Source organism: Patiria miniata, unplaced genomic scaffold (assembly GCF_015706575.1).
Source record: "Patiria miniata isolate m_02_andy unplaced genomic scaffold, ASM1570657v1 HiC_scaffold_9, whole genome shotgun sequence".
NCBI lineage: Eukaryota > Metazoa > Echinodermata > Asteroidea > Valvatida > Asterinidae > Patiria > Patiria miniata.
In genome coordinates, this window is record NW_024037076.1 from 10,011,244 (window position 1) to 10,033,095 (window position 21,852).

The following is a 21,852-nucleotide window of genomic DNA, read 5'->3' on the forward strand; positions in this document are numbered from 1 at the left end:
TCCCGAAACAAGTATATTTCTGTATTAATTTTGCTTTTAACCAAAAAGCAAGTCTAGATTTGCAACTATCTCAGAACAAATCTATGGTGCTGAAAACGCCATCACTCCTAAACTTACACCTTTGCAAAAAAAACCCCATTATTCCAGAATCAAGACCTATTTAACCACTGACCTCCAATTCAGAATTAACTCCATTCTGCCGGGTGTTCTTTATACAAACATTATGTTGATTTGTTGTCCAAGCTCAGTAGTGTTGACAGTTATTCCGGCCCTTCGATCGCGCTTTTATTGCTTTCCAGTGTTGTACATGTACTTGATTCAGCACCAACCTTGAGTCAGTATCAAACTTATGGCAAACTGGAATATTGTTAAATTGTTACTTATGAACTCTTGGCACATTTTATATGTCCCTAGAATTAACCACCGCTCCAGGACCAACCACCGCTCACGTATCAACTATCGCTCCGGTAACATCCACCACTTCGGGGTTAACTACTACTGTGGTATCAACAACAGTTTCAACATCTTCCACCCCGGATGGACCTCCCACTACAGTACCAACCACCACCCCAGTAACAACCATCTGCCAATGTTGTAAGTGATGTCATTATATTTATAATTATATATTAATATCCTTTATTAAATCAAATATAAAATAATAAGTGGGCGTCAGGATAACAGTACACGTGTAAAAGGATGCATAGAAGTTTGAAGGCGTAAGAAATAAAATAAATTACATCATCCCCCCCCCCCCCAAGGAAACTTTGTCAATACCTGGCGTTTTTATCTGGACTTTCATTAGAAAGTTATCGGGTGAGGGATCATTAAAGTTCAAGATTGTTTGCACATTTTTATGGAAATTTCCTTCATACAGTAGGTACCATTTCCTGTGATTAATTAACACAGCCACAAGTGTAACCTTTCGAAGACACTTTAGCGTCATAAGTTATAACTTTGGGAGACATGTGGAATGAGGGAGACATTTGAATGTCTGCCTGATGCCAAAGCTTTCTTTTAGAGGCAACATTTTAGTGTCACAAATAGGCTTGTTCAATGGCACGTGCTCCAATTCGTAAACATACCAACATTTGAGGGGGTAGGTACAATTGGGGTTAGGGGTCATTAAAGTTGGGAGGAGAATGTGTGCTCAAGTCTACTGGACTGTCCCCCTAACACCCAATTACCGGTAATAATTATTACTACAATAATAAAAAAAATACAATAATTCTTCTGAATACTGTAAATTTAAGCCCAATTACACCTTATCCTACCCTCATGGAAATCTATATTCGAGAATTTCTTTTTCCCTACTAAGATTTTTAAGCTATTTGCAACAACAAAATTCCTTCTCCAAAAGGTAGTGAAAACAATACGGCGTAAGCAAATTGTCAACTTAATGGTTTGTGTTGCCCACATATAGAAACGTTACGCACAAAGTGTCACCCAAACTTCGAGACGAGGAGAATATTACGGTACTAGTGATGATTGTTGGTGCAACAAAGATTTGAATTCTCTATTCAAAAGGAATAACGCTAGATGTATATATCCCTGTAACTAACGCATTACGTCATGCTTACAGAATGAAATAAGGACATTGCATAGTAGAGCTCGAAATTTGATAATTAAAATCTCAAGACTCACCTTTTTTAGTATTTCATTTGAACCAAGTAATGTACTACTGACTGGCGCCTTTGAATGATCCTCCAGATACTGTGCACATTATTTAAATCTCTGTAAATTATTAGTATTAATATTTTTATAATTAAACAATACAAATTGTTCACACTGAATCTGACAAACTCATATTATTTTTTGTTGAAGATGGAGAACCGCCAGTTGTCACCGTTCCAACTGTTGAAGATCAATGCATTGATGCAGCTGAAGCTCCAGTTTCTGTCACATGGGACGAAGTCACTGCCACAAACATTTCTGCGGAGAACATCAGTTGCACGGACGCTGAAGGAAACGTGGTGTCTCTGACAGGAGGGTCATTTGAAGTAGAATGTCACACAGTGACCTGCATTATTACTCTCCCTTGTGGATGCAAGATAGAAGAATCGTTCTATTTCTATATTATAGGTACGACAATCATTTGATCTGTGTATAAATTGGACTGACATGACAACTTAAAAGTATTTTATCAAAATAAGATTTAAACTTGGCTGTCAGACTGATAATGCCCTGCAGTAAATACACCCTCCCCCAATAAATGATGGATGCTAAAATTCATATTGCGAAGCGAACTTGTCCATCTGTCTATATCAACTGACTTAAAAACGTTAATAGTGGGCCAATTGCAACAACCTCTGCAAATGTAATAACTGGATACATTTTAATGTGTATTTGAGAAAACCCCGTCAAACGCATCTTTTACATATTTTATCAAGTTAATACGTGCAATACTGGTTGTTCGATGGAGTGTGATTGAAAAAAAAAAATTCATATTTTATATTTTGCCTTACAGCAATTCCGATATTTACCGTACCAACTGTTGATGATCATCACCTTGCACCTGGCCAAGCATCCATTCCAGTGACATGGGATGAAGTGAACGCAACCAACTCAGATGGTCAGGCAATAACTTGTACGGATGATGCAGGAGGAACCAATGTGACAGTCACAGGAGGAGACTTTCCAGTGGGGTCTCATAATGTAACCTGCACTGTGACCAATAATGGTGGTTGCACGGCATCAACATACTTCACATTCGGTGTAATCGGTAAGATTTAAGTTTAACTGCCATGCTTTAATATATGACATATGGGAGAAGAAATATTAGGGGTAAACCAGTTGGTGTTTTTTTTGGTCTGCTTCGATTGACAGCCACATGCATGTATTCTGAGAAGCACTCTGCGAGGTGGAGGAGTGTTCAGGTCTCATGGACAAAAAAGCGGTGACCAGTGTGCCAAGTCAAAATGAAGATCCTGTTAAAATATTCCAACTTTTCCAATACAATCTTGAAATAAAAAAATTGATTGAGATCCTTTCACAAATTTAGTAAGTCATAGCAAAGAATCACCAGTGTCAAGAAATCAGAAATTCGAAGTGTCATATTAAGGCTTTATTAAGAATTCAGTCGTTGATATGTCTTGCCTAATGAGAAGAAAACCTTTTCTTTCTAAAGAACTGACCGAAACGACAGTTTCAAGCACGATTGAAACACTGTCTGATACAACAGTATCAGGCACCAATCCAGTAACATCCAAAACTCCAGTATCAAGCACCAATTCAGGATCAACCACCATTCCAACAACTTCCACCGCAGATGGACCTCCTTCAACAACCCCGATCACCACTTCAGGTAATATCACCTCAAACTTTTCTCTCATTTGTTTCGTATCGGAACAAAGAACTACCATTCCAGAGACAAGTATTGTACTTTATGTAGCTCGCGTTCAATAACCAAAATCGCAATGCAAGATTTCCAATATATAAGAACAAACCAATGATGCTGAAAACGTCATCACTCCTAAACTCCTTGCGTAATGAGGAATAACTATTTTGTTCTGAAGAACTGACAGAAGCGACAGTTTCAAGCACGACTGAAACACTGGCTGATACAACAGTATCAAACACCCCTCCATTAACATCCACAACTCCTGTATCAAGCACCACTTCAGGACCAACCACCATTCATACAACTACCGCCGTAGATGGACCTCTAACAGCAACACCAGCCACTACTTCAGGTAAAATCACCTCAGACACATTTTCTCTGATTTATTGTGTAACAGAACAACGAACTACCACTCCATAAACAAGTATTGCACTTTAATAATCAAAAACGCACTGCAAGATTTTCAACTCTAATTCAGAAAAAAAGTATGATGCTGAAAACACCATCACTCCTAAACTTACACACACCTTTTGCAAAAAACCTTTATCCCAGAATCAAGACCTATTTAACCACTGAATCCAATTCAGAATTTACTCCATTCAGTCATTCGTTCTTGATACATATATTCGAACATTGGGGGAGTCAGGTTGGCGTAGCGGTACTTTCCTCACCTTCCACCGCTGTTACCCGGGTTCGAATCCCGCCCGGGCCAATATGTGGATTGGGTTTTCAGTTCTTACCTGATTCCGGGGGTTTTCCTCAGAATATTTTTCTGGGCTTTTCCTCCCACCTCTAAAACTGTAATTTCTTCTCATTGGCTTCTCTCTACAGGTTTTTTCAGGCTTCAAGCTACAGTGCTTAGGGTATTTTTGAGGAATCCTTGGTTTCATTACCAGAAGGAAATAAACAAAAACAAAAAAAAGGTTGATTTGTTGTCCAAGCAAACTAGTGTTGACAGTAATTCTGGCCCTTAGATCTCCTCCTATAGCCTTCCAGTGTTGTACATGTACTTGAGTCAGTACCAACCTTGAGTCAGTACCAAAGTAATGACAAACTGGCATATTGTTAAGCACACGAATCGAAAAGCGTAACCATTGGACCACATTACCCCGCTTTTGCTCTCATTTGTTATGTCACTGAACTTCAAACAACCATTCCAGAAACAAACACCATCTTTTATGTAACTCGATAAAAAAAATTTATCGGAAGTTATTTATGAATGCAAACAAAATATGTGTTTGCCCACGTTTAGGTACATACGTTTAAAGACCAATTAGTGCCTGGAAATAGTCATCAATATAGATCTAATTTCATATTTCTCGTTCAACCCCCACCAGAAACACCAAATACAGAAGCAGCACGACTTACCTCCACTCAAGGAACATCCACCTGTGGTAATTGTAATATCTGTCTTTGTTTCTTTTTAAAGTTCTGTCACGAAATCATTTTGTCAAGTGTGATTTAACGTAGCTTCTGAAAGCTAGGTTGGCTTCGTACGCCAATATGCTATTTTTTTCGATGTATGCATAATTTACATTTTTTTTCGATACATAACACTTAAATGCACAACTCGGCCATGAAGACGGGAACAGGACCATTTGTTCTTTTGAAGTATGAATTATTGTATCAAAAGCAATTTCATCCTCAACGCAAATCTTTTCTTGGCATAATGTCTTGTAATTTTCAAAATTGAAACTGATTGATGCTGGTCAATTAATGGTCATTTATACAGCGACACCTATTGTGAATGTGCCAACGGTGAGTTCTACGTGTGCAGCTGTTAGTGGATCTACAGCCTCTGTAACTTGGCCAGCCGTAACTGCCTCCAATGCTGCGGGAGGGAGCATCTCTTGCAGTGATTCTGGAGATGGAGCTAGTGTGACAACCACTGGTGGAACCTTTGGAGTAGGATCGCATACAGTCACGTGCACTGTAACTAATTCTGGCAGTTGCACAGGCTCCAATAGCTTCACGTTTGTTGTAGCAGGTATTGAACATGTCTATATTCATGTCAATTGGCCAAAGTGCTGTGAAAATAGATCCCGTCGTCGTCTGAAAATTTTGCCAGCATAGCCAAGACATTAGGATACTGCCACCATTGGGTTTGATAGCTAAGTAGCTGGCTAAGCACCAGTTAAGGTTTATTGATGTTTGAGTTCCGCTCCAGTCCATTCGTATACATACAACCTAATACTTATTATATTGGCTCCTCTTGCGTTCCCTTTTACTGTTAAAAACCCCCAATATTATCCTTCATGAGTGATCCCTGTTCGCCTTACCCAAGTCAAGACATCAACAAATTAGAAGACTGTAAAGAGAGATCTCAAAAGTCCAGTTGAAAGAGCACCTGTGCAGTATTCCAGAGACCACAGTTCTAGTTCCAATAGTTTTTTCTTTCAAACTTTTCGTGTATCACATTTTGAAAATAATACATATTTGTCATTTAACACATTGTGATTGACACAGCTTCTCCATCTGTGACCGTGCCAACGGTGGGTCAGCAGTGTACCGATGAAGGCTCCACTACAAAAACTGTGGCATGGACCACTGTGACTGCCACCGATACTGTGGGTGCAAGCATCACTTGTTCTGATTCTGGAGATGGAACTGGAGTGTCGACCTCTAGTGGAACCTTTGGAGTAGGATCACACATAATCACCTGCAGTGTAACCAATTCCAATGGCTGCTCAGGCTCAAGAAGCTTTACATTCTTTGTGTCAGGTATAAAACATTATGTTCTGTAGTTGGTGTATTTTTTTATGTCGTTGGCTAAAAAAAATACATCTCTAACAGTTCATGAAAGAATTTGCTTCTCACAGGATATAACCTCAAACAGTGGATGAAGACATCCTTCTATCATAAGTAAAACAGTTAAGAGGTGACTGTTTGATTTTGGATTATTTATTGCATCAGGTGTGATGACATTAAACTGTGTGCTACAATATCCATGCCCATTTTACTACTTGTCTTTACGCTTCCATCTTACCTGATAAACAACCTCAACTAAATGTGTAAAACACAGAAAACACCCGCATCTAAGTGTTTTTGAATTTAAAATTGCACTCTTTTTGTGTTGTTCTTTTCTCCCAATAGCTTCACCATCAATTTCAGTGCCCGTGGTCCCTGTTCATTGCACCATTCCAAATCAGGTGACAACTACAGTGTCATGGGGTTCAGTTACTGGCACCAATACCAACGGTCAAACCATTCAGTGTGCATCAGCTGGATTGCCTGTGCTTCTGGTTGGAAGTAACTTCCCGGTAGGAAGTCACACCGTAACCTGCACAGTTACCAATAACGGTGGTTGCACGGCAACAAAAAGCTTCGCAGTTGTTGTTGTAGGTGAGACTTGCACCTATGTTATCTTAGTCTGTGAGGAAGACGGGTACTCCAAACAATTAAATAAGGCAGCAAAACCGCTTATCTACGTTGTATTAGAAAACAACATGTCATCAACTACACATTTTGGGTCCAGCTAGTCCAGGAAAGCCTTATGATCTGTTGTACTCCCCCTTAAGTATGCTATTTGTGTGGAATCAGCAGTGTTGTAGTCGAGTACTTTTTCCGAGTACCGAGTACTGCCGAGTACTTAGGTAGCCGAGTACGAGTACGAGTACGAGTAGTTGTACCTCCGAGTACAAGAACAGGTCTCCGAGTACGAGTACTTATACTTTCGAGTACGAGTAGAGTACGAGTACTTTACTTCCGAGTACGAGTACAAGCACTTGTATTCCGAATACGGACATACGGCAAATGGTTGATTGTGCGTAATAATTGGCCCAGACCCAATCAGACCGATATGCAGACTCAATCACGGCTAGCTGTTGTGTTTGTCTGGACGTGTACAGAGGAAAATCAGGAAACTTCGATTTCTCCACAAACCAATCAACCATTTCAAACTGAAAGTATCAATAAAATAAGGCCATGGTGTATAAATTCAGGCTATACCATTTCCCACGAGTACTGCTGTTCGAGTACGAGAACTTTGCTGCCCAAGTACGAGCACCGTCATTTCGAGTACGAGTACTTGACATTTGAGTACGATTACGAGTACGAGTACTCCAAAGAAAAGTACTCGAGTACGAGTACTACAACACTGGGAATCAGTTCGCTTTGACAGTTGGCCACAGAACGTGCAGTTCAATGAACACGTGTACTACATTGTAATTACATTGTATTTATTCCCTGATGATCCGGCTATAAAAACAAGCAGTGGCGGAGTGCAGGGAATAACAGACATGACGGTTGAGGATGGAGCCTGGAAACATGTAAAGGATTAAACTTCATCCAGATCCGCATTGCGAGTACTTTTGATTTGTATTATTTGTTGTGTCCGCAGCATCTCCATTTCTAACAGTGCCCAATGTGGGCGACAAGTGCACTGATTTCGGTGTAGCTACCGCCACTGTGAGCTGGCCTGCAGTCTCTGGCACCAACCTGGGCGGACAAGCCATCTCATGCAGTGAAGGAGGAATTGCCGTGCCTCTCAGTGGCGGTATCGCCTTTGCTGTGGGCGCTCACACCGTGACCTGTCAGGTCTCCAACAATGGTTGTGCAGTTTCGGAAAGCTTCTCGTTCACTGTCCAACGTAAGTAAGAAAGCACATACAAATTCTCGTTCACTGTCCGACGTAAGTGAGAAAGTACACTAAAATTGTATTTGGAGTGCCTTGACCCACATTGAAGGCAGCCATGGTTCTTGTGGTTTATTTAAGCTGCTTTGCTCGAAAAAAAGCGAAGATGTTTTGTGGAATGGTTTATTTGCCCTATGAGCAGGGGTAATAATAGTAATGATGTAGCACCTTGAGCACCAAGGCTGGTGCAGATGCGCGCTATAAAAATACACATGAATATTGCTTTGAGGGTTACATTACCATCTGATAGCAATGCAACATATTTCCAAACCTCTATAGTACACCCCTCAACTGTAAAAGAGGAGGCAATGAAAACATTTGAGTACCACACTTTCATTCAAGCACTATACTGTGGGAAGACTAGTCAGATTTGTGCCTTATCAAATGAAAATCGGTCATCCTGGACGTTTGTTCACTTTTCTACCCACTCAGAATCTCCGATTCTTAACCTGCCAACCGTCGCCGATCGTTGTGCGATCTCGTGGTGGGTGTATGCCCAGGTGTCATGGCCCCAAGTGACCGCCATGCACAGCGACAACAACCAAATCGTCTGCATAGCGTGGGGAATCTCCATGCCTCTCACAGGGGGTTGGTGGTACTTGCAGGACTACACGCACCCACACACTTGCTTTGTCGCCAATAATGCAGGATGCACAGCACAAGGAACCTTTGATTTCCATGTATTCGGTAAGAACTAGTCCCAAGATTAAGGACACAGCCAAAGCCTGGAAATGGGGCCTACATAACAACAATATTTTTTTCCTATTTTGTTAAAACCAGTGTTGTGAAGTCGGCAGTTCGCACTAGTGAAATTATAACGGCTTGTGCCTTCTGATTACTTGCCACCGTTTCATGCATTGGTATGAGAAAAAAGAGTTGATATGTAAAATGACTCTCTGACATTAGATAACCGTTCAATTTGAATGTATTACTCAAGCTTTGACACTAGGTTTTGCAGAGGGCATATGTACTAGGTACACTGAGAGTGAGCCTTTGGATTCATAACTCATGCCCACAGCTTGCATAAGTTAACAGTGAAGGCTTCTGAGTAATGCTGGTAAAACAATTGATGTCGACAAATAAATATACCAAGTGACTCAATTTGCAAACATTGGCATTGATTCACTCGTAGGAAGTTTGGAATAAAAGCAATGATCCACTCGTCGATGAAAAGACTCAGACATGTTCGATGTACTTGAAAGCCCCTCCTGGCGTTTTCATGCAGTGTACATTTTTGAATGTTTTGAAGGCTGTGATCATGCGGTCACAGGTTCTAAGCACGCTCCAGTCAAATTCTTTGCGCTACTACAACAAAATATTGAATTTGTTTAAATTAAGTCTCCCTCCTTTTTTAATTTCTTTTTTTTTTCCACCTGCGGATTTATTGCAGCATTTGGAACATTCAAAATCCTTACACGCAGTCAATACTTTTGTGATATCTGCAGCAAAGCCCCGCATAACTGTGCCATCAGTTACTAACAAGTGTACCCTGCCTGGACAGAATGGTGTCGTAGTTTCGTGGCCCGCAGTGACAGGCACATACTTGGATGGCCAATCCATCAGTTGTACCGAACAGAACGGAGATGCTGTGCCTCTGAGCGGAGGCATCTCGTTTGGTCTTGGATATCACACAGTGACTTGCGGTGTTACGGTTGAAATCTGCAGCACATCAGGGAGCTTCTCGTTCAGTGTCTATGGTAAGAAATACATTAGTAGTAGTACCTCATTATTAAAATAGGGATTTTTTGAAAACAAAATTAGAACAATATTACAGAATTCAAAGTTGATTTCTTTTCTTCAAAATTATTTTCTACTTAGCAATTATGTGCAATTCGGTCAATTGGGAACCATTTTCATGGAACTTTCACATCCAATAGTTTTTAAACGAAAGAAAATGTTTGCGTTGGTAAAACCAGGTAAAAGACAAAATGCCATGCAAATGCCGTATAACATCCATGTCTGGGATTAGTGTTCAACTGCATTTTTTCCACGAACAATTTGCTTGGTCATAAATTCTGTTTACCAGCTCTTTGAAATTGCCCACTTGTATATCACCCCATTTTGAATGACATTCTGTTGTTGAGAATACCCGTTTATGTTTAAAAGCACATTTTTCGAGGAGGTTTGTGATTTTTTTCCCTAGTTTACTAATGTCACGGTGATGCCTAGCACTCATCAGAAAGATTGTGCTTGTTTTAGCATAATCTATTGAGATTAGCATATAGACATATTGAAGTTGACAATTTCTGAGATAATTTTGTTTACCATTACTTGGACGCTCGAACCCCACGTGTTTCTAGCGTGTTGTGTTCCACAATATACTCAGTGATATGATTAGAGCATAACAAGCTGCACAAGCTCTTCAAATTTCAGATTATTCATATTTCTCTCCATACACAAACGACTCTTGTCACGAACACCCAGATGTGTTACATTCATAGAAATGTTGACACTGGTCATTATAGTTTTGTGTAGGATTCGAATGCAGGGATGCACATTTTTAAATGATCTTGCACTTTTTCAAAACAGAGGGCAATTTTGTTCCTTTTGGAGTCGCAGCTGGAGATATGCGTCTTTCACAAGAAGCACAACCAGTAAGTATAATACATCAAATAATTTAACGCGGTTTCTGGATACATGTATTTAAACCGCATTCTTATCAAAACACTTGTTAATATGGAAGTAATTACCCAATCGTCACTGCACCGCCCAGTCCCCTACATTTACCTGTTACACCCCGTACCACCCCAAACTACCCCAGCACTCTTTGTGTTCATGAGTTTACCTGGGAGTAAATACAATGTATTATAAGTATTTATACATTAATCAGCTTAGTTTCTGCACCCAAATGAAAAAGGAGAGAGTATGAAGTTTCATGTTTTTATGGAAATCATTACGTAATTTTTGAATGTCTGTGTGAAATTTCAGACAACCTGTTTCGGTATAGAGAACATGCAATAAGTTATGGTACTGGGACATACAGAGCCCTAACGTCATACTACTAGAATTCTAGAGACTTTTTAGACGCAAGGAAAACGTAGAGAAAAATTTGTCTTTGTACTATTTTGTATGTAAAGTTACTGATTAATTTAATCATATCGATCGCCCCCTGACCTCAACATATTCAACCCCTTTTGTCTAAACAGCCAACACAGTCGTCTAGCAAAGATTTGATCTCACGAACCATCAGCCCACCAAATTTCTTTCCTTACTGCAGTGAGCTGCATGAGAAAATCTATGTAAGTATGACAGATAATAAACATGAAGAATATGTATGGAACGGATTACCTGCTCTCACGTTGAAGGTATCGGCATATGTGTCCCCTGTTGTCACATGCCCTACTGCTGCACTATAATATTAAACAAAAACCGCAATACGTGTCCCTCAAAATAATTTGGCTATAACACACATTTAATGTATGTACAATTATACTGAGCATATTGTAAGTTGAACTTGCTTTGACAATGAAGCACTTGGTGGACAGGATTAAGGGAACACCATTTCCTGTGCTGTATTGTAAATATTAAAAGGTACCCTTTGCATGAACGATTCTGTAAATTTTTATTTATGGTATAAGTAGCGTCTGTGTTTTTTTTAAGTGACAAGACAAAACCTAGTCTCGATGCGTTTTGGACACAATATTCTTGACAATCTTTGGAACAAACCAAGTTGGTTTAACCAAGTTGGTTTAATATAAATCGATGGTTTATAACAGAAACTACATGTATAATATTCATCATTTTTTTTAAAGGTGGTCATTTTGGACTTGTGTGGAACGATAAAGGTCACATCATTTTTTTCCACTCTCCATGGGGAATTTGTAAAGTGCTGCTGAACAGTAAGCACAATCATTGTGCTCAGTATAGCAAGACGAGTCAGCAAATTCAAAAACACTTCACAGCGGATGTATGCTAACGGTTGTGTGCACATGGATAGTTCACTTATTTAAACAGATTTTTCTCCGTGGAGCGGCAGTAGCTTACGCTTTGCTGCGCTGTGGTCTCTGTGAAATGGACAAGGGCTTAACTTATAAATAAAACAAAAGTTTGCATAGCAGTGTCATAAAATTGAACCAACGTCGAAAGCCAACAATTGAATTATTCTACTGCCCTGATACATATTTGGCTGCCTGTTTTATCAGTTTACAGATAACGGTGTTATTATATTCTCCAATGCGCAAAGTCTGGACAAACGAAGTTACCCCGGGACCACAAATAGTTTCTTCAGTGGCCCAACGAAAATGGTAGCTCCCTTTTGGGCTGACGTCAATGGCAACAGGTTTACTGGAGTTAAGAACGTCTTCTTTCAGGTGAGTTACTTGCGGGTTTGTGCAGTCGGGTCATCTTTGTAAACACCTTCAATCGTGGACCGCGACATTGGCCCTCTCTGTTTTTACTAAAACATTTATGACGACCTAGCATATATTTTGTACGCACACCTCATAAGTGGACATTCGCCAAATCATCAACTCTATTGTCCTCTATTATTCAAGGACCACTCTTTGAATGTATATACATTTTAATCGAGGATTTCCTATTGTCCTAACAAAAAACTTAATTACCACTTTATTACGCTATGACCCCATCCAATACAAACACATGCACATTCCTTTCCGCTTTAAACTACATGCTAGGTTAAAAACTTTAAGAGTCACCTTATGAACTTTAACACAAAACCAGAACCATGCACAGGATTTCAAGTTGGGGGGGGGGGGGCTGGGGTTGGGGTTAGCTGGTATTAAAACTCATCTGACCCTAGGGGGCACTGTTGAAATATGAATTTGCATACATGGACGAGTACATTGGGTACCCCTGCAGTACATACTGTCGAATTTACTCAAACAACGGGACGTTTACTATGTTTGAGCTATTGTATGTTGACCAATTGTAGTTAACATTCCTAACAAAATTAGAGGAGGCCGGGCAAAGTTGTGAAAGTAATAGGTTAGCAAAGTTAAAAGGATGCTTGATGATTGTGGACCTTTTCAACTGGGGAAGGCGCGGATCCAGAAGGGGATTGGGGGTCACCACCCCCTCCCTACTCCGACACGTAAGCAAATTAAAACAAATAGTGCCTTAGTAACAATGTGCTGCATTACTGTCCGCAACAATCGAACATACGCATAACCTGACGGGCCTGACGCCCCCTGAAAAAAAAGAGTCCTCGATCTGTCCCTTTGGGGACATTAAAATGACCCTGGATGGCGCATCGTGACTGAAGAGATGTAAATAAGATATCAACGATGAGCTAATGAACTACCCTTTAAGATGGAGCCGCTTTGACATTGTTCAAGTTTATTACTTTTACAAAGCAACCCATTGTTTTTGAATTACTTTCTTTGATGCACCATGTTAATCAGTCTGCTGGCTCTCTCATTGTAATTGCGTTAGAAGGTGATGATTGTGCAGGGAGAACCTAATCAACTAGAAAAACGTTGGTCCATTGGTTTTTTTTCCAGGTATATGATAGCAGTGGTTCAACAATGTTATCTACTTTGAGTAGCATCGTGTCTGCCCGGTATGGCAGCTTCACTGCAGCCTGGGCCCTTGTCATTACATGGCGCTTTGTGGAAGCCATTTCACCCAATAAAGTAAGTTTTTGTTCATTTTTTTTCTGTCAAATTAGACAAGGATTCTGCTCACAAAATCCATGTATAATATTCTTCTGCTCGAAAAAAAAAAACCGGTTGATGTCAAAACTTGCTTACAACAGGTGATATACATCGGCACTTTCAAGCAGTCCATTTTTAAGCTCTGTCTAGAACTGGCCGTTTACGACAGAGCACATGAATTCGCCCCTTTTCCAAAACGCATTCTGTTATCAACCTTAATAATCGGCTTATATGGCTTCAAAAGTGTGTCGATTTATTTGCTCTGTGTAATAAGAAAGCTTATGGAAATGCATAATTTTTACGTAAAAATGACAGTTTATGAGAGCGTTGAAAGTGTATGCATGTTTACATTAATGCAACGAAAAGCTTCAGCCAGCGACAACTAACACTTCATGTACAACGTTTAATTGCATATCTTGCGCAAACAGCGCAGAACTTGCGTGACAAATCATACACTAATTCATGAAGTTAGTAGCATGTATAAAATGAGGCAAACATATTATTCATAAACGAACAAGATGAGCATGATAAACTAAAGCATGATTAACTTGTATTAGTTCCTAACTTGACTGCGTGTACAATGTTTTAAAATCCATGTTTTGATAATAGTTAGAACGCGTGTTTCTGGGGTAAGTGAATATAAATCGTACTGAGCTGATATATTATTCATTCGGGATTCACAAGGTATGTTCTTTTTGCTGTGGTTTTGTTTTGCTGTTCAGAATACCAACTCTTTCCAAGCTGTGCTTGTGACAGATCACACTCATGGCTATGTTATCTTCAACTACGAGCGCTGCGGCATGAACTGGAACGAAAACCTCCTGCCAAACGACAACGTCATCCAAGGCTTCACCTGCGGACAATCTGGCAACAAATTCTACCTGGACATACCGAGCGACTTGCGTTTCCGCCCGGGAAATATGGTTGGAAATACCGGGATGTACGGGCGCTGGGTCCAGCAACTCGACAACCTACCAGACAATTTTGTTAATCCCCGCTTGTACTGTCGGAACTGGTACAGCAGGCAATTTGTAACAATGTCTACCCTTTTCTGGTGGTTTCAGACTGCTCACACGTGTCCATGCAGTTGGATGAATGCATTTTTGGACCCAAGGTGGACACACATTGGTTTCAATTATTTCCTCCCAAATTCAGGAAGCAGCTCATCAGTCGGTGAGTAGCCTATCCACTGTCCCCCCTCAACTGAGTGCGTGTTTGAGTGCACTCATGGACAATGGTAGACGCGACTTTTTATACAATCTTGAATTTTGAATTTGCCGGCCGTTTTAGGCAAATACCATTTAACAACACTCTCACAATTATAAAGATAAAACATTATAAAGTTATAAAGTTAAATTGCAATGTTTAAACAGGTAAAGCCTAATCACTTTTTTTCGTACTGTACCTCTGAACACGATATTAGGATTCTCGAAATTGATGCCATACATCTGTAAACATATGTTGCTGTTTAATTTGGGAAAGTCGACATTTTGAAAATCAACATTGAAGTCTTATGCTTTCATTTTTAATGAAAACCTATATTTGACCCTCTATTAATTACCTATAACATCCTTAATAATAAACAATAATGCTATTTTCACGCAGCTGCTGTTTGCTATGCCCGGAGGTTTCAGTTTCCTAATAACGCGGGCCTGCTATGCTGCTACAGTACATCGACTTGGAGTCTTCTCCGGGGCGTCAGGAGTGCTGTAGTTGCTTCTGTCTTTGAGCATTATCCAGTCAGTCCCTTGTTTTCCACAGAAAGTTTTTACAACCAGCGGTACGGTAAGCAGGCCCGATTAAGTGTTTCGTAGATTCTAGCCACCAGAGTTATAGTCCTACTCCGCCTTATCCACCGGCACCTAATTCTGTACAAATAATGCCCGTCCAAACTGGTATAGGTCCTAGCTCTAAAAGCCTGTTGGCACCAAGGACGTAGATCGCTTTTTAAGAGTATAATGGGTTGGGGTAGTACAAACATATGCATCAAGATGAAAACTAATTCGAGTGCGAATCCTTAACGGCTAGGGGTTGGGGGCCCACTTAAGGACCCCCAGGTAAAGTGCTTTGACTACTGGTAAGGTTTTAGCTAAAGATCCTTATTTGAACATCATTTTTTTTCAGTTTGGAGTAATTAATCAGCTATTCTGAGATACAGAATTGAATATATGCCCCAGTTGCCTTTTGGGTATTTCGAAAAAAAAACCCAAAACATACGATTGAAAGTCCCCAGCAGCTATGCATCATTTCATTTGGACCTCAGGCCAAAAGACCTCAGATATAATCACATCTGGTTTTGCTCGACATTCACGATGGCAGCTTGGTAGGGTCAAGACCCACCTTGTATCTCCCATTGAAACAAATTAGGTGCTTTATCGTACAGAAACTGGAAACTATTTCATAGGGAAATACAGATTTTGAGGCAAATGTTCATGCAATGCATACTTTTTGCGGATTTGAACAGCGGCACTCATTGAATAGTATGGTAAGCCCTCCCCCATAAATTTTACGTAGGCCAAGTGTCCCGAGAAAAAAAGTCTACATTTCAGCATTGATCCGGTTACAAAACCGCAACCATCCTCATACAAACATTTCTTGACCCGCCCTGGCATGTCAGTCTGGTGATCGGTGTTTTCTGTTAATAGGAACTCCGTGAAATTGGGCCCTAGTTTTGTGGCAGTTTCTTGACCTAGTGTGTGAATTAAAACAAGAACCAAACGGGTTGGGCACGTGCAATAACCGCCATTTTGATTGAACCGCTTAGCAACCTTCGTTTTTGTCCACAGATCAGGAAGTACTGCCTCGGTATTACTGCTGTTCAGCTTCTACACTCTGCCACCTCTACGATGACTACAGACCGGCCATGGGTTGCTGGAGATACCGACCACCATTTTGGTGTAGGTTTGTATTATTTGGTTTACTCTAAATCGAGCCATTTTTCATTTTGACTGTGTCATGGACGAGATTGGCGGGGGGGGGGGGGATTCTGCCCCTTTCAGTTAAGTTCTGGGCTGTCCAATTACAGATGTTCACAACGTCGTCGTGTGCAAATTTGACACAAAGGGGTCTCATTAAAATAAAGGGTTTTTTGTCTCCGAATGAGCTTTTTTGTGTAAATGAAAAAAGACTGCAGATATTTGTTTTTACAATGTTGTGACAAGTTTTGCCAAACTTGGTGTCGAGCTCATGAGGTCAATGAGAGAGTCTGGCAGATCTTTACTGAAACCTTTGACGGCAACTGATCAGTTGTATTAAAAAACTAATGGAAATGCAGGCACGGATCACGTTGACAATTTTTTTTTATTTTATTTTTTTTTATTTCCAAAGTCTGGTTCTGGGGAGATCCACACATCAAATCCCTCGACGAAGTTGAGTACACCTTTAATGGCCTTGGTGAATACACGGTAGCGCTCATTGAAAACGACAACGGAGCACAAATCTTTGAACTACAAGGCCGGACGCAGCGAGCTACCAATGCAGAAACCGGGGAACTCACGGATGCAACATTCTATTCTGGGTTTGCTGCAGAGTATCCTGGAGAAGGAAGGGTTAGTACACTGTACTTGTTATCAAAAATCTGTAGTATTAATTAGGTTCTTTTAAAAATTGAAACATTGCATTTCAGGTTTCACAGAATTCAGGCTGCACTGGACATTCTTTCCTTTGGCTTTCATGGCAATATGTGTGATTATTTTTTTGCACGTTGCTATTGCTTGGCAATGAATAAACACGCAACAAGCTCAATATTTTCAAGTCAACAATTCTGTTGATATCTTTGTCTATATACTTGAAAAGGATTCATTTGAAGCCAAGGGTTTAATATCTTTCTTTTTTAAAAATGTGATCTTCCCTTACATTCTTAAACGATTCAAGCTCAATTAACAACGTGATCTTTTAACCCGACTTTCGCCAAAGTGTCCTCTGGCATCGTTGCGTGTAATTCAACTTAAGGACCCGCCCTCAGTCCCAAGACGTATTTGGCAAGCTCACATTTTGTGTACGCAACTTTCACGCGATCAAGCATTTTCAAAACATTTTTAGTTGGAAGGAAATAATGTGAAGTTTACTTGCTGAAGATGTACATATTTATCCGCCTCTGTCATATTTTATACGAACCGGGTTCTTCCTCCAGGTTGAGGTGAAATTAAACAAAAGACAGAAAGCCGATGACCTGATAACTACTGTCAATGGAGATGTTGTCACGCCTACAACAGCAGGTACATGTGCAGTTGATGAAGTTCAAATTTGTGTCTGGTAGCCACCCCATAAGCAGTCGAGGTCTACCATCTGTGCTGATCAATCCATTCTTATCCAAGTGATTTTTCACTATATGCAACCTGTTATGTGTCGCTCGTTGACGTTTTCAGATTACAAAATACCTCAGTGTTTTTGTTTAGAATACAACAAGCAACCCTTAGGCCCCCAAAAAGTCTCCGGTTTCTGGTATGGATCTTGTCCAAAAAGTGGTGCGGCGACGCGGCTTTTTTTTTTTTACACGACTTTTTTTGCTTCAAATTTGCTTCAAATGTCGGCTGATGACTGCAAATGGTGCCCGACTAAACTTAGTGCAAATATATGGGAGTCCAGAGAGGCCACATAAAGCTTATTCTCGATCATAACCCCATCTAAAAACACGTTGAAATTGCGCAGCAGCAGAATTCCAGTCAAACCAGTGAGTTTGGCGGTTTTGAGACATCATCTTTCATTGAAAAAAAAACTTTTTCATTTTGCCGACGCGCATGGCTACGGCGACGCGCGCGCATACCAGAAACCGGAGACTTTTTTTTTGGCCTTATTCATGCTTTTTTTTTTAGAAGCCTTAACATTTCCGTGGTGTTTTTCCTAGTAATTGAAAAACAAAAGTTAAAACAAAGGCTTTTCTTATCATTAGTGGTGAGTTGTACTATCACTCATTGTTTTAGGATTGCTCATTGGAAATATCACCGTCAAAAGGGATGCATCAACCAACAAAGTGGTCACCATGTTCCCTGGCGACATTCAGTTTACAGTAGGAGTAAACAACAGCATTGGAGACATTACTGTCCAGTTTGGGCAAACGTATCGTGGAAAGACCAAAGGATTACTTGGTGAGTTGCTAGACAAAATTTCAACAATGCATTATTTCTTCAATCTTATAATACACACGTTTCGATACAATTCAATCGAAAGGCGTCCAGTCCCAAATCAAGTATTCAAATAAGCTGTGATTATTTTTTATTGTTCATGTACGTTATGGGGATAAACTTAAGAAAACAATGCTATGATTTATTGTATGAGACTAAGGGGTGTGACGTTCAGCTACAGTGACATTACATTAGGGGTCTACCCGGGCCCATGAGATGTATTTTCTTTTCTATGCAATCCTTGACAATGCACATGTATAACCCTCTTGAGCTTATTTTCATTGATTGTTTAAAAGCCATTTGAAAGTGCATTTTGGTGCCTTTATTGGTTTCATGCCAAAGCGAATTTCCATATTCTTAAGCAAACCTGTGATTTTTCTGTGCAGAAACCTGAATGTTACAGCTATTTCAACACAAACGATTAAGAGTGGATGTTTTGTTCTTGTTCATATTCGTTTCTTTGGTGTTTTGTTGTTGTGTGAGTAAGGCAGTAGGTCAATGAACAACCCTTTCAAATACAAATTTTGAGAAGGGCGAGCTAGTTGGGTTCACAATTTGAACAGAAACCCCTGTGAACACTGTCTTCCGGGAATGACTCTCAGCAACAGCACTCTCCAGTCTCTAGAAAAGTATGAGAAATTTGAAATTTCTATACAAATGTACACTTTTCAAGAAATGTTTATACATTTTAGGAGGAGTAAAAATTTGCACAAAATGCGTTCTTTAGAAAACTTCATCTCGTGCAAAGATCTCCAAATGTATACACATGGAGCTTTGCGTTCTATATTACATAAAAAAGGGGCTTTTTGATTTGTACGTTCAGGTTACAGAGAAGCCAACATCGTCATGGCACAAAACAACCAATCAGCAACATTATATTTCAAAAACAAAGTGGTTGCCATTCTCAAGTACTTGTGTTACTAGATGTCATGTTCTCAGTCGGTGTAGCATGTATGATTGATTAAATGTCCACTGTACAGGTGTTTGGGATGACGACCAAAGCAATGATGCAACCAGACGTGATGGTACTATACAGCCAGCCACCGGTGACGGCGGAGAGATGATTGAAAGAGACTTCTATAATTTTGCTGAAACCTGTAAGTCAATCAATCAACTGTTGTTGACTGTTATGAAACCATTTCGCATAGTATGTATACTTCTGGTTTCTAAAGCAGTCGGCCTCGGTACCTCTTGGAAGCTTTTAGACGTTTTCCTAAGCAGAGTCGTTACGTAGATCCGGAAAAGGTTTGAGAAAACAATTTCGCAAATATATTCCGAGGAATATGCACACAATCAGGTAGGGGTCGAAAATACAGTCCACATGATTGAAATCCAGTAACAGTGGTTCAGTGTAAGAAAGTGTCTGTACTTTAACCTGATCACTGACATATACAGAGCCCAAGACTCCTTATGTAGCTGCTGAAAACAACAACTGCAGGACACGGCAGATATACCTTTACCAGAATAATTTTCTAGTTAGATTTCCAGCCTCAGTTAAAAAAACACCCAAATATTTCAACTTTGGCTGCATGCAGGGCGTATCACTGAAGAGAATTCTCTCTTCTACTATGTGGGTGACGAGACTTGGGCATTATCCAACAACCACTCCTTCCAGCCAAGCTTCTATGAAGACCTTGTCGCGGCTGCCACTCCGGAAAAACTTACAAAAGCTCAAGAGCTGTGCGGAGACAACAAGATGTGTTTGTTTGACACACTGGCGACGGACGATGAAAGCATCGGACAGTCTACAGTGATGCTGAATGAAATGAACTCTGCAAGCGAAAGTGCAGCAAGTAAGTAATGAGGTTCATATTAATCCTTCATTGGTGACAAAGAGAGAGTTAGGCTGAATCTGACATGACATTGCCACCATTCGCTCATGGTTCTCATGCCAAAGCACAACGGGTTATTGCATGTTCAGAAAAACAAGTTGATGTATGCGTAAACCAGCATTAGCCTAGGGCGAACACCATACTGAGGAGGGCGGTGTATGATTTGGATATAGTCTTTGTATTGATCCATACCTCATAGTACATTATATCTCAAATAACATGTAGTTTCCATCCTTCGCACAGAGATCTTTAACAGCTTGTGCTCGGTGATCAGCATCAATTTGAATGCAAATAATCTTTCTATTGCAGTAGAATTCCACTACAATGAACATAGTATGGTCCGCAAAATATTCTTAACTTTTGTAAAGTGGTCGTTTGCGAAACCAATTGTTGGCCACTATGACTTGTACAATTGTACCCAAAAATAGCGAGCCACATTTCGCGATGTTAGTTGAGACATTAATGATCGGTTTAAATGTTGATTTAAAAGGCATGCTACTGTAATTCAATAAAATATACCTCTTTTGCACAATTTGCAGAGAATTTCCCACCAAACATAACCGCTTCGGATACCTTCAGAGTGATGGTGGGAGTGGAATTCGAAGAGCAACTGGAAGCCGTGGATCCTGATGGAGACGATGTTGTATTTTCATTGGTTGAGCCAATCGAAAATGCATCCATCACCGAAGATGGTGAAAAAAAACCTTTACGAACTTGTTTATGTTTTGCCTCCAAACAATATTATATGAAAAAGAGCCATTGGCGGCGTAATGGGGTAGGGGTTGCTGGGACTCCCCCAAAGGCGGCTTTTACCCCCCCCCCCCCATTATAGCTCCCCGCCCCCCATTTCCCTCTCCCCCATGAAAATAAATGGGGAAAAATAAGATGCAAATGAATGGAAAAATAAAAGAAGAGATTCAAATGCAAAATTGTACTGCGCATTGCATGTATATTTCGGAGCAAAAACCCTTGAAAATAGTCGAAAAACGTTATCAGCTCAATTGAACTCTCGACCCGTTGCTTTTGCCAATGCAAGATCCAAGGAGGGATGCTGCAGGTATCTGACACCCTCCCACACTTACTAATGTAATTGGTTTCCATATAATAAAAGCGATCCCAAATGTCGTGAGGTTCTTTGAATAATGTCACCAATCATTATGGTAGTTTTTTTGCTTTGACTGCAGATTTTGCAATACCTTATCCGTTAATCCACTTTTGAAATAATGTTGGTTTTGAGCACCCTAATATCATCCAAAGCAATTTTACATATGCCACTCCTATCGCACTTTAGTGGCTGTGTCAATTATCATATGAC

At 40.2% G+C, this 21,852-nt stretch overlaps 2 protein-coding genes across 2 annotated transcripts in view; both read left to right on the forward strand.

Annotated features, from left to right (window-relative positions):
* The window catches only part of LOC119720455 (mucin-5AC-like), a 47,134-nt gene extending 36,001 nt beyond the window's left edge, over positions 1 to 11,133 (forward strand). Inside the window, exons 14-26 of the mRNA XM_038190127.1 lie at positions 415 to 594; positions 1,822 to 2,079; positions 2,465 to 2,719; positions 3,179 to 3,301; positions 3,513 to 3,689; positions 4,675 to 4,731; positions 5,070 to 5,324; positions 5,804 to 6,058; positions 6,431 to 6,679; positions 7,677 to 7,925; positions 8,403 to 8,657; positions 9,416 to 9,667; positions 11,117 to 11,133. Of these exons, the coding sequence (XP_038046055.1) occupies positions 415 to 594; positions 1,822 to 2,079; positions 2,465 to 2,719; positions 3,179 to 3,301; positions 3,513 to 3,689; positions 4,675 to 4,731; positions 5,070 to 5,324; positions 5,804 to 6,058; positions 6,431 to 6,679; positions 7,677 to 7,925; positions 8,403 to 8,657; positions 9,416 to 9,667; positions 11,117 to 11,133 (2,582 nt within the window). The remainder of the gene's footprint in view (positions 1 to 414; positions 595 to 1,821; positions 2,080 to 2,464; positions 2,720 to 3,178; positions 3,302 to 3,512; positions 3,690 to 4,674; positions 4,732 to 5,069; positions 5,325 to 5,803; positions 6,059 to 6,430; positions 6,680 to 7,676; positions 7,926 to 8,402; positions 8,658 to 9,415; positions 9,668 to 11,116) is intronic.
* A 1,078-nt stretch (positions 11,134 to 12,211) lies between these two features.
* LOC119720457 (fibrillin-1-like) overlaps positions 12,212 to 21,852 on the forward strand; it is a 41,562-nt gene continuing 31,921 nt past the window's right edge. Inside the window, exons 1-11 of the mRNA XM_038190128.1 lie at positions 12,212 to 12,280; positions 13,430 to 13,561; positions 14,305 to 14,755; positions 15,188 to 15,367; positions 16,369 to 16,479; positions 16,910 to 17,130; positions 17,715 to 17,799; positions 18,505 to 18,669; positions 19,686 to 19,802; positions 20,241 to 20,498; positions 21,077 to 21,229. Of these exons, the coding sequence (XP_038046056.1) occupies positions 12,212 to 12,280; positions 13,430 to 13,561; positions 14,305 to 14,755; positions 15,188 to 15,367; positions 16,369 to 16,479; positions 16,910 to 17,130; positions 17,715 to 17,799; positions 18,505 to 18,669; positions 19,686 to 19,802; positions 20,241 to 20,498; positions 21,077 to 21,229 (1,942 nt within the window). The remainder of the gene's footprint in view (positions 12,281 to 13,429; positions 13,562 to 14,304; positions 14,756 to 15,187; positions 15,368 to 16,368; positions 16,480 to 16,909; positions 17,131 to 17,714; positions 17,800 to 18,504; positions 18,670 to 19,685; positions 19,803 to 20,240; positions 20,499 to 21,076; positions 21,230 to 21,852) is intronic.